This window comes from Malaya genurostris, chromosome 2, assembly GCF_030247185.1.
Source record: "Malaya genurostris strain Urasoe2022 chromosome 2, Malgen_1.1, whole genome shotgun sequence".
Lineage (NCBI taxonomy): Eukaryota > Metazoa > Arthropoda > Insecta > Diptera > Culicidae > Malaya > Malaya genurostris.
The window spans coordinates 92,744,719-92,757,465 of NC_080571.1; the positions used below are offsets into that span (position 1 = coordinate 92,744,719).

Genomic DNA, 12,747 nt, shown 5'->3' on the forward strand with positions numbered 1-12,747 from the left:
TCCGGTTCAAAAGTCGGTTTTTGCAGTGATTGCCTAGTTTTGTGCAAAGTTTTACCCAAATCGGAGTGTGTGAAATCTTTTGACTTGTAGCCCATTTGTACAATGACTTGGTGAAACTAATTTTATGATGATTTTGCGTCAGACTGACAAAACATGTATATAAAAAATACAGTATTAATACGTCAACTTCAAAAGCCAAATTTCAAGTATGGCTGATTGCATCACATTTAAAAATACGAAATCAGCAAAGCGCCAAACGATCTCAAATGATTGAATCCTCTTCATCATACGTTGACTTGAAGTACCAATCTGATTCCCGTATCAGACATGCATTCATTTCATATCTGGTGCCAGTCATTCTGGTACTTTCCTTTTTTCAGGTTTCGTCAACTATTTATCAGCTGTTATCAGCGCATTCAACATTTGATTTGTGCCACATGCACTTTTTCGGTGCCTGCAAGCCTAACTACCATTAGCCAAATACAATGAATGGTTCGATTTGGAAACTTATCTTACTTTTCGATAGAGTGTCTGAAACAGTTGAATGTTTACCAAGTTGATACTGTTCCTATGTGCTATGATTGTTGTTCAGGCCTGTTTCTTCTGGTTCAACTGAATTTTACCGATCCTAGCAGGCTCATGCATAAACGTCACTCAGCAGTAGTTTAAACGAAGCAGGCAACGTTTCGACGCCTGGGGGAAATGCCTTAGGCTAACTGAGCTAATATGGGTGGATTAGTTTTGATTAATGGAACAAAAACAAACCGAAAATTGATATCACAGTTGAAACAACAAAACAATACGGACACGCACAATCAATTAGAAAATGTAGGTGAGCAGTTGATCCAACGTAGCACGTGTTGATATGTTATTGACGAATTCGGTTTGGGTGCTACGCGGGATCGATTAGCCAACCGTGTCATGAAACGCAACCACTATGACTCAGCTATCAATGTTATCGTTTTCCCACTACGTTCGCTATCAGTTTGTGGCGCTAGTACCATAGTATTCGGCGGAGAGGAATCTTTTTTTTTCGAAACTCGAGTGAAGGACGATATAGCAATCGATCATCTGACCGAGCGGAAAACCGGTGCAGTGATTGCACTACATTGAGAAAGCGTTCTTTTGTTCGACCTGTTCCTATGAAAACAGTTCGAGTGATACCAAGTGCCTGATGACGATTGGCATGGAGCAGAACGAGGACAATAGCGATGTCGAAAGTGTCGCCGAAACGCCTCTGGAGATACCGGAAAAACCGAAAAAATTGAAATCGCAGTTGGCTAAGTTCAAGAAAAACTACTGGTAAGAGCATTGTGGGTTAGTTGTGTTCTTAAGATAAGCTAAATCAGTTTGGTTTTCTTTTTGAGAAATTGTTTATTAATTACCCGTGAGCTATTTTTCTTTAGTATTTTGATTATTTTGTATTTTACATTATTTTCTATTGAAAAACTTTGTTTTCAGTTTCAAATTGCACATTTTGTTAAGTTTATCTTTCTTGCTTTCATTTCTTTTCATTTTGTTATCATCAACCTAACAACCCCTTGGTATCGTATCGCTATGCCGTTTGCTATCCATTCCTACACGTGCGATGAATTACCTGCCGTCATCAAATCCCACATCGCGCAAACGCCCCTGCATGACCCTGCTGTTATCGTTTTGCCTGCTGAATGCTCGCGCTCGGGCTGGCATGACGCAATCAACCAACAACGACGTACGTACGTACGTACGACCAGGACCCGCCGAGCTAGTCAAGATGTGATACTGTCCAAAAGCTCGGACAGCCTCAGTCCACCCTTCAGAAGGTTAGTTGATAATCATTCTTGTTTTTTTCTCTTATATAATTTTTTCAATTTTAATTTGGTGGTAAGAATTAAGTTGTTTACGTTTTTGGTCCCACAAACCAGCGTCTCTAATGACTCAATAGTGTGGTTGATGACAAACCGCGTAGCGTCACGGTCTCCCTCTTCTCTAATGAAGAACTTTTTCTGGGATCTCGTTTTCCGGAGATAATCAATCATCTGCGGCTGATTGGATTGCTGCCACTCTTGAGTATAGTTGTAAACCTATTACAGCATGATCCGGTCCTGTCACTGTAGAGTAGGAAAAAAATCATTTGCTGCAAGGGCTACTGCTCCTAAGCGAAAGAACTTGAAAATCGAAAGGAATAATTATATGAACCGGAGTCTATTTGTTGTAAGTTGATCGAACCTCTCATAATTGAATAATTGGGCTAGTTGGTTCCGTGTTATTGTAATCATTTCAATGCTTGAATACAGCTAGCATATTCTACAGTAAAACCAATAAGTTTCGTACGATTAATGGCGAACTTATGACAGCTTTGAATGATTGTGCTATAAAGGGAGTATTCGATAAAAATTGTACACACATATTCACTAACCATCACTAACCTTGACATCGTAGAGCTTAAGCAGTGTGTCTTCAAAAATAGATAATTAAATAAAAAAATAACCCGATAATCGGATTTTCTTCACATTCCCAGAAAATGATAAACTGCATTCCGAAATACCGGTACCATCCAACAAAATTTTGTACAATCGATTTTCTCAGTGTTTTTGTTATTTTTACCCTAATTTTCTTCAATTCCACTGATGCTGGGACTATACATTAGGGACTAGTGCAGCATGATGGGTTGGTCGATGTCTTCCATGCAGCCCACCTGATTCCCAACCCCGCACATAGGGCCAGAAAGTTTTTCTGGCTCGAAGAAACGAATGATCTTAAGCTTGAAACCGCTACAATTGAAACTAACTGAAAATTATACATACTATTGTTAAAAGTTTGTTTGCAACTCAGTTTATTCCATTCGGATAGTGGCATGATGCTAAATCACACCAAGTAAAGTTGATCCATTTCGATTTGTTTTATTAACGACTGGAGAAGGTTTTGAAGATACTCTTCCGTCTAAATTCCACCGCTAATTGTTGTTGAAGTGATGAAAAAGCGCTTTAAACTCTACACATGTGTAAATCGCTTGTCAGATCGGGATTTTGGCAAATTTCAATAGTTTCTTCTTTCGTACATCCATCTATCCACTGCAATTATACTTGGCAACGAAATATACTTGCCCTGAAAGTAGAGGTAAGCCAGATTTGTCAAAATATTCGTTGTTCGTGACGATGCAACACGGTTTGGTGAACAACTCCATGTAAAGTAAGCGTTTTTTTTCATACTGATTTGAGCTTTTTTTCTTCTTGTAAATTTGTACCTGTACTTTTTAGCAACATTACGAATTACCATATTTGGTTCTTAAACTCTTACAAAACTTTCCTGATAGAACCACTTTTAAAACCGCACCCTTTCTTACGTTTGGGTATTGACGGTTTTTACCACATGAGATACAGTTGCATATGAATTTTCAGGCTTTTTAGCGATCCACGGCCTCTGGATTCTGATTGTGAGTGAAAAGAGTATTTTCTGGGACTACTATGTCCTATGAACTATGACCTTGACAGATGAGAACTATACGCTATGAATAAGATTTACTTTAATATTTAGGTTTTCTACTCGTACAGCACAAAAGTTGAAAAAGATTTTTGATGCTCTGTTTTTTGACGAATGCACCCTTTTTGTGGCTGAAACTGTAGTCTACAAATTTAAAGAGTTTGAAAACTTGTTTACTACTAAGGTGACGAATAAAATATGAGAAATTTTTTTAAATATGCTGATTATCATCAATTATTTGATGATATATTATCCGTTATTTGGTGTCTACTTTTTAGGTAGCTGAAGAATTCCACGCTGAAAAAACTTCTAGTCGTTACTGATGCAAAGTTAAACAAATTCAATGTCATTATTATACAAACTGATTTTTATTGAAGCTACAACATGTGGCCGACCGTTGTTATGATGCAAAGTTACGGATTAACAAAAAATTACTTCAAACTTCAAGTACCATCCGTATTGTTGATTTTTAACAATGTTTACTAAGTTTCCTTCAAAAAGTGTTCGCAATGTTTCTGATTTCGGCTGATCTGTTAAAAAAATCAAAACTTTATCACATTTCTTTGTTGAAGAATTTCAGACTTCGCAAAAATCGAATCACTTTTGACATCCCACAAAAACATGCTCAAACACTAATGACTTCATTGACTTGAAATTTGACATGTAACACATGGATCAATAAGTCCCGAGACTAACAATGGAAACAACATTTTTTTTGCAAAATTTATTTTTATTCATCAACATAATCACGTTTTACGGTGATACAATGGTTCCAACGTTTTTCCAATTTTTCAATACCATGTTTATAAAAAAATTTATCTTTCGCTTCAAAATAAGCTTCAGTTTCAACGATGACCTCCTCATTTGAGCCAAATCTTTTTCCCTGGATCATTTTTTTAATATCAGCAAAAAGCCAGTAGTCACTGGGGGCTAAATCTGGCGAGTATGGGGTGTGGGGAAGCAGATCAAAGCCCAATTCGTTCAATTTCGCCATTGTTTTCATCGACTTGTGGCAGGGTGTTTTTGTTCCATCGAAAGCAATCGCGGCACCCACTTGGAAAAAACCTTTTTCATGCTCAATTTTTCATGAAGGATAGTAAATACACTTCCATATGATATCTGTGTCATCTCAGCAATCTCACGGAGCTTCACTTTACGATCTTTCATTATAATTTTTGTCACTTCACTCACATTTTCCGGTGTAACGGCTTCCACAGGTCTACCCGAGCGTTCCGCGTCATTTGTGTCGGTACGACCACGTTTAAACTCTCTTGATGGACAAGAGTCCGGATAACATTTTTCAATCCATTGTTTCGCTTGCACGGTGTTTTTACCCATTAAAAACAATGTTTTATCAAAACACGAAATTCGGTTTTTTTAAACAAACTACAAAACGACTTTACTCCAACCTCGATAACTCAGCTGTTTCTGGTCGGATCGACTTAAAATTTTGACCCATTTCAAGCAAAGGTTAGTACTCTAGAAAAACGTGGTTACTGGTTTACTACGAGCGCCATCTCTGCTTTAGTCTCGGGACTTATTGATCTATGTGTTATGTCAGAAAACAATGCTGTCACCCAAGAAAAGGAAGTGGTTAAAAATAAGAACCCGCACAGTTTTAGTTTTGACCGATTTCGGGTGTTTTTGGATACGGATTTTTAATAAGCAGCGCTCCAATCAAATGACGCTAATTTATTCAAGAACACAAATTCGATAACTCAATGTTTTCAACAATAAGGGACTGAGACTGGGACTAGGACTGGGACTAGGAGGGACTGGGACTGGGACTGGGACTGGGACTGGGACTGGGACTGGGACTGGGACTGGGACTGGGACTGGGACTGGGACTGGGACTGGGACTGGGACTGGGACTGGGACTGGGACTGGGACTGGAACTGGGACTGGGACTGGGACTGGGACTGGGACTGGGACTGGGACTGGGACTGGGACTGGGACTGGGACTGGGACTGGGACTGGGACTGGGACTGGGACTGGGACTGGGACTGGGACTGGGACTGGGACTGGGACTGGGACTGGGACTGGGACTGGGACTGGGACTGGGACTGGGACTGGGACTGGGACTGGGACTGGGACTGGGACTGGGACTGGGACTGGGACTGGGACTGGGACTGGGACTGGGACTGGGACTGGGACTGGGACTGGGACTGGGACTGGGACTGGGACTGGGACTGGGACTGGGACTGGGACTGGGACTGGGACTGGGACTGGGACTGGGACTGGGACTGGGACTGGGACTGGGACTGGGACTGGGACTGGGACTGGGACTGGGACTGGGACTGGGACTGGGACTGGGACTGGGACTGGGACTGGGACTGGGACTGGGACTGGGACTGGGACTGGGACTGGGACTGGGACTGGGACTGGGACTGGGACTGGGACTGGGACTGGGACTGGGACTGGGACTGGGACTGGGACTGGGACTGGGACTGGGACTGGGACTGGGACTGGGACTGGGACTGGGACTGGGACTGGGACTGGGACTGGGACTGGAACTGGGACTGGGACTGGGACTGGGACTGGGACTGGGACTGGGACTGGGACTGGGACTGGGACTGGGACTGGGACTGGGACTGGGACTGGGACTGGGACTGGGACTGGGACTGGGACTGGGACTGGGACTGGGACTGGGACTGGGACTGGGACTGGGACTGGGACTGGGACTGGGACTGGGACTGGGACTGGGACTGGGACTGGGACTGGGACTGGGACTGGGACTGGGACTGGGACTGGGACTGATTCAGATACAACATTTTACCAAGTATGCTTTAACACTTCCCAAAAGGTACCCCGGAAATTCAAAAATACGAATATTTTATGTTATAAATTGAATCTGTTTGGTTTGCTTATCTTTATAATCAATGGGTATAAAATTCACTCAAACTAATGAAAAGCTTCAATTGAGCTCCATTGACCAATCCAATACGTTTTGAACGACCAGTAAAAAATTAATTTAATGGAATTTAATACAGTTTATTGAATTATAACAACATTTTTCATTCGGGTAGTAGCATGATGCTGAATTTGACCAAAACAGAGTTAATCCTTTGGGCTTCCTTAGAAATGACTAGAGACACTTCTGAAAGCACTCTTTCGTATAGATCGCAGCATGTGCACGATGCTACGATAGTTTTACCCTCACTTGAACACCGCCACGAACACCGCCACCAATGTACGCTAAATCGTACTCAAGTTTGTACACAAGCGCAGTGTACAAGTTGGAACATCGTGTTTTAAACTCATTAGCAAGTCGGTTGAAAAAAAGCACTATTTTTGCGATTTTTTATTTTTTAGAATTCAAATGTTTTGCATAATACATTGCAACATTCGAACAACATTCTTTAATTTTTTGTGGAAGAATATTGAGAAATAAGACGAGGGGTGAGGACGCTTCTTAAATCATGATTTGCGGTGTTCACTGTATCTCAGCGTAGACTAATAAAAAGTTAACAATTCAAATCAGAATAGTTGTAGTGGATGTTTTTCTAGACTCTCAACGTTTTTGTTTGATTTTTTTTTAATTGTTTTTATTTTTCGTGGCTGATTTTTCACATAAAAATTCGCCATTTAGTAGTTGTTAAACCTGCAAAACAAAAAACGAAAAAGAAAACGTTGGGGTCTGGTATTTTACGTGTAGAAAGTGTTTGCAGAATTTGAAAATAATTGGTGTATTAGTTTTTGAATGACGAAGGACACGGACTTTCAAAACCTGCTATCGAGAAAAACACGTTTTAGTTCATTGTATATAAAATTGAAGGAAACAATTTATTTTTCTGGAGAGCGCATATTTTGTCATAATAAAACATTTCAAAAATTTGATCACTTTAATCTTTGCTCTCCCATTCCTCTACAAAAATTTGTGCGCTGTAATTATTCACATTACTATTAGCCAAGATACACTGAAATACTTTTGTGATAACGTTTCTACTCGAATTCAAATTGGTTTTCAATCCAAATACAGTGTATATTCTTGTTATCTATCAATTGAAGGTTAGTTCATATTACGTTTGCAAGTGATATTCCTAATGTACTGTTTAGTTAATATCCATTTAAAAGGAAAAACATCAATAAATTGCTCTTACCCTTAGATGATCGTGTCTATAAACAAAAGAATTCTGCCGATCGAAAACAACAACAACCGAACTGTCACGTTGTGTCGTAGTCCGAAACGTGTATCCCCCAGCAAACGTAGCTGACCGACGTCGTCGGGTTGGCTCTTTGGTCGTAAAAGTTCCATCAATTACTATTAAAACGATAAACAAATTCAACCAACGGCGGAACGAACGAATGAACGTTTAATCATGCACGTTTCCAAAAAGGCATAAAGGCGCATCAAAAGCGGTATCAAAAGATGACCTTCACAACGTTTGAAATATTTCAATCATCCGTCACCCTTAGCTTTCCGTTGACTGTGAGGTTGTCCAACCCGTAAAAAATAGAACTTTTCAACGGAAACAACAGTCGTCATTCTATAGATCAGGGTCTCAGTTGTGGGTTCATGGCTGTGAATCGCCCTTTGGAAGTGTCGGGATTACATCATTGCGAAACTAAAGGTAAATTTTTTTTAGGCGTCTCCGACACGTGGAGATTGATGTTTCTTTTTCAAATATCGAATGGCTGTTGTAGGTAAATTTCAATACAACAGTAGTTCACGTATTAATTCATTAATTATGGGTGCTCAATGCCAAACAATGACCTTCAACTATCAAAACGGAATAGCCTTTCAACTATCGTTTCTGAGACAAAGAGACAGAACGCGATCAGATCCTCTAGTGGAGTTATTCTACTGTGAGATATTTTGATACTACAACCTACCATTTGAAACTCGGTTCTCAAGCAGAAAACGCTGCGCAAAAACAAAAAAACCATAACTGATGTGTCATCGCAATTGAACTGTCAGGTAGCAGAAGGGGGATTATCGTGTTGTTAGTAGAAGAGTTGGAAGAGAAATACTTTTCCTTTTGTGACAGTCGAGGTCCTACGCTGCCCGAAGTCATCGATCGTTGGGTCTATTGTTTACTCGATTTGAATAACAAACGGCGGACCGTTCGTTCCGTTGCGCCATGCATGGTCGATTCCATATTGATCGTTTCGCCAAGTTTAGCCAAGTTCATTAAAACCGTTATTTCTGCAGGTAAGGAGATTGAAATGAGGGGGCTTTGAACTATTACTGCTGCGACTTCGGATTCATGGTCAACGTCAAAGCCCCGAGGAAGACTGTACGATAACAATGCTGTTTGGTTGAAGCGAACTGGTTTACATTATTGATCTAATGGCTTGTATAACTGATTTGAGGACGGAAAATCTAATGATAATGAAATAATGCACGCGATACGTGCAGGTTTAAGACAGTTTAGAAATCAATGTATGCTTAAATGTAGCTTAGTTTACTTAAATTGAATCTATTATTCGAAGTTTGATTGTTATTTGGTAAAATGGTAAAAATAAAAAGGCGGGTGGGTAATATCAAAGACATAACCTGGTGGATGTGAACATGAATAAAACTGACATGCTTCCTTCATACTTCCCAATAATAATTGTTCTTATTAGTTGACGGATTGTGTGAATTTTACCACTTCCAGAATTGCATTGCATCTATACTGAAGTATAACTTATTCACGACAAACAGATTCTACCACGAAAATAACGCTGATCAAAAGGAGAAAAACAATACAGCAAACAATTGTATAGTTGTTTTTTTTTTGTTGATTTTCATACTCACTGGAAGGAAACTTCGCATAGATATTTGGGAGTAATTTAATGGCTTTAAAAAGAACTGATTTGTGAAATTTATCCCATGTTCATAATTGAGGAAAACTTTTTGCCACCATTTATTTACCTACACCAGAACCTGAATTTTGAACATTCCATAACTGGAACTCAATTGAAGAACTGAATTTGGAATCTGGGACTCGCTCCGAATTCAGTAGCAAAATTTAGGTTCGGAATCCAAACCAAGAGCACAGTTCATGAATTTTGTTCTAGTATTCTGGAACTATAAAGTAATGCTCGTAGTTTCAATTAGTTGAACTTCAATAGTTTAGGGAGATTCAAAAATCTAGTTCCAGAACCCAAGTTCTAAGAGTTCAATTCCAGCATGCATTCTGAAACTGAGTTGTAGAAATGAATTAAAATCTGGTTAAGAAGTTCCAAGGTTATTAAATTCCGGCTCGGAGTTCTAACGGCTCTAGAATCTTATTCCAGAATCAAGATCCAGCATTCATTTCTACTATGTTCCGGAATTTTAAAGTTGAATTCCTGAATCAGAATTCTTACTACTGGGACTGGTATGTGCCAGACTACCTCAAAACCGTCGTCCTTGTCACCGAAAATTTAAGCAAATTAAATTTTTGAGTTATTTTCTGTTATCTCACACTGTTGAAAATGGAATCATAAATTGTTGATCATATTTTTGATGGCATGATGAAAGAATCATGTTGTTGAGCTTAGTACAACTCGAGATATTTACGATCAAGTTCTACCAATTCTCCCATTTGTAATTTGTATCCTTGGTTTCTTTGTTGGTGACAAAATGCCGGATCATAAATTTCCAGCACTTTTTTGAAATGGTAACTTCAGGTTCGATGCTAATTCTGACTAAAAATGGCTGAAGGAGCGATTGTTGATTATTATTATATTTTCACAGTCATCATTATAATATTAAAACAAATGATTGCGCAAAAGCTGTTTACAATGTGAACTCAAATGGCATAGGTATAATACCTATTTCAAACCTACCTCAAAATTTGGCTGAATTCTAGTGGCAGGTCACTTAGCAATTAAAAATAACGTGGTTTTATTACAATCTAAAAAAATTAAGGTTTTCTGTAAATTTGTTTCAATTTTACTTGGATTAATTTTTATTTTATTTAAGAAATTGACTATAACAATATGGATGTCCGAATCAAATATGCTTTGGATTATCAGGACTGGTCCTGAAAATGAAAAGCAATGGCAAAACATTATGTGTGGAAGTAAACAAAGAATTCATCTTTTTAATTGAAAACATTCAATTCGGGATCAATATTTCATTTTATTTTCGAATAAAATATTCGAAAAATATGCATTACTTCTAAACGGAAACTATCGAATATGTTGGTTGACATGTCGTTGAAGTTCTTCGAAATATCCTATAATAAATTTCCGACAGTAATAGCAGCATCCGGAAGGCGCTTTCTATACTTACTAAATAAATTCTCATGTCTTCGTTTTGGACTAATTCATATTTTTCTAATGTCCACCGGAAAATTTCTAAGAAATATTTCTTCAAAAAATAACTGTGTAGTGTCAAGCGAGAATGTGAAAGGAAAATGACAATTGTATAACCGAATTTCGGCAAAAGGTAATACATATTTCGAAATTTTGGCGAATGCATTTGCTGATTTTAGAATAATTGTTAATCACTGATGAGTTCAGCACAAGATTTCCTAATTTCGTGCACTTTGCCGAAAAGTCAGTAAATCCACTTCTCAACGAATCTTGGAAAACGTAATATTGTTTACTGAGCAAAAATTGTGTGTTGTCGATCTGTCTCGGCATTTTACTATGCCGAACTGGAGAATTGGTTTGAAGTGTTTATTCTGCCAAATGCAGTTTATGATTTAAAACATACTTTCCGTAGCTGAAAATTGCTTGCTTAATCATACATTTTCTAGCGAACTTATTGTGTAAGATGAAACTACATCTAAGTGCCACGTTCAAATATCTAGTGAGTTGATATCTACAGTGCAACACTAGATACAAAAAAAGTTTGAATCCCAGACCAATATTCCATCAGACCGCAGCATAGAAATTTACTTTCATCGATAAATTCTCCTAGAAACTGACAATCTGACAATAAACTTGCAGCAGCGTATTCAAAACCAAGTTTTTTCATCAAAAATATAAGCTCAAATATGAGCAATTCCAGAAACCTGTAGTAGATCATCGAACTTTACATACTGCGATGAGAATGAAATTTTGCGCACGTCGTCAATATGACAAATCTTTTTTTTTTTTTTTCATGAATTCGACTCAAGATTATACAATTGATAATTACACAAAAAATGTTGCCAAAGAATAAATTGTACGAAATCGTGTGAGTACTATAAGACATATATACACTGAAAAAAAAGTCTAACACTTTGTCAAGAATTCAAAAATTTATCGCAACATTAATTATGGAAAAAACACGTGTCAATTTTTTTCAACACTTTTGTTTTAAACATGTTACTGAAACCAAAATGTTGATGTTATTCCGATTCGTGCTTTGTCTTCCCCTGTACAAAGTTAATAGCTAGCTTTGGGCCATTGATCAAGTTCGAAAATCAAATTGCTCTGACCTCTGGTTCCGGAGATATGATGGTATAAGTGATTTAACCGAAAAAACGCGCTGTTTTTTTCTGTTCAATTTTCCCAAAGATGGCTGATCCGATTTCAAGAAACTTAGATTCGTTTGAAAACTACTATTAAACCTATCATTACGTTAGAAGATGAAATCCATGTTACTTCTGGTTCCGGAGATATGATGGTACAAAGTGACGTACCCGACTCACTTTATTTTAAACCTCCCAATTTTCTTGATGATGGCTAAACTTAGGCTCGTTTCAATGCTACTATAGTTCACACATTTAAAGTTCAAATGAATATCACTTTTTCTTTAAGGAGTGTTTCGAAAATAAGCTATCCACAAATTTTTCTTCCAAATTATAATAAAAAACGAATTTTCATTCAAACTAAAAATTGATCCTTTATTGTACGAGGTTAACCTTGAGCATAATGTAAACCGAATGAAGTTTATGTTATTCCTTCACGAATTGTCAAACTTTTGATCGGACACTCTTCATCAAGTCCTCGACAAGTGTTGCATCGCATTTTTTGGACGCTTGAGCCCAACTCCTGCATGTTCCCAGCTGCCTTACCAGTCTTCTTGAAGACCCTCTTCATGATTGCCCAATAACGTTCGATGGGTCAAAGCTAAGGGCAATTTGGTGGATTGATATTTTTCTCAACGAAATTTATAACCTTTTCCGCAAGCCAATTGAGAGTGGTATTGGCATAGTGAGCCGACGCAAAATCCGGCCAAAACAGAGGTGGTGTACTATGCTTCTTATATAAAGGCAGCAATTTCTTCTGGAGACACTTAGATCGATAGATTTCTGCATTTATAGTTCCGGTAGTGTGAAAAATGGCTGACTTCAAACCACAGGAACATATTGCTTGCCATACCAGTACCTTTCGACCGAGTTTCTCTACTTGAATCGACCTGTCCGCATCGCTCACATCCTC

The 12,747-nt window shown here is 38.5% G+C and overlaps 1 protein-coding gene across 18 annotated transcripts in view; it reads left to right on the top strand.

The window, feature by feature from the left end:
- The window catches only part of LOC131430093 (TLD domain-containing protein 2), a 514,027-nt gene that overhangs the window by 296,595 nt on the left and 204,685 nt on the right, over positions 1–12,747 (top strand). For 10 of the 18 annotated variants that reach the window (XM_058594759.1, XM_058594760.1, XM_058594754.1 and 7 more), the window contains exon 3: positions 1,734–1,802. The exons of 7 other annotated variants lie outside the window; for them this stretch is intronic. In XM_058594759.1, the coding sequence (XP_058450742.1) occupies positions 1,734–1,802 (69 nt within the window). Of the gene's footprint in view, positions 1–997; positions 1,303–1,733; positions 1,803–12,747 lie in introns of those variants that run through there. One more of the 18 variants, XM_058594766.1, reaches the window with a different exon arrangement.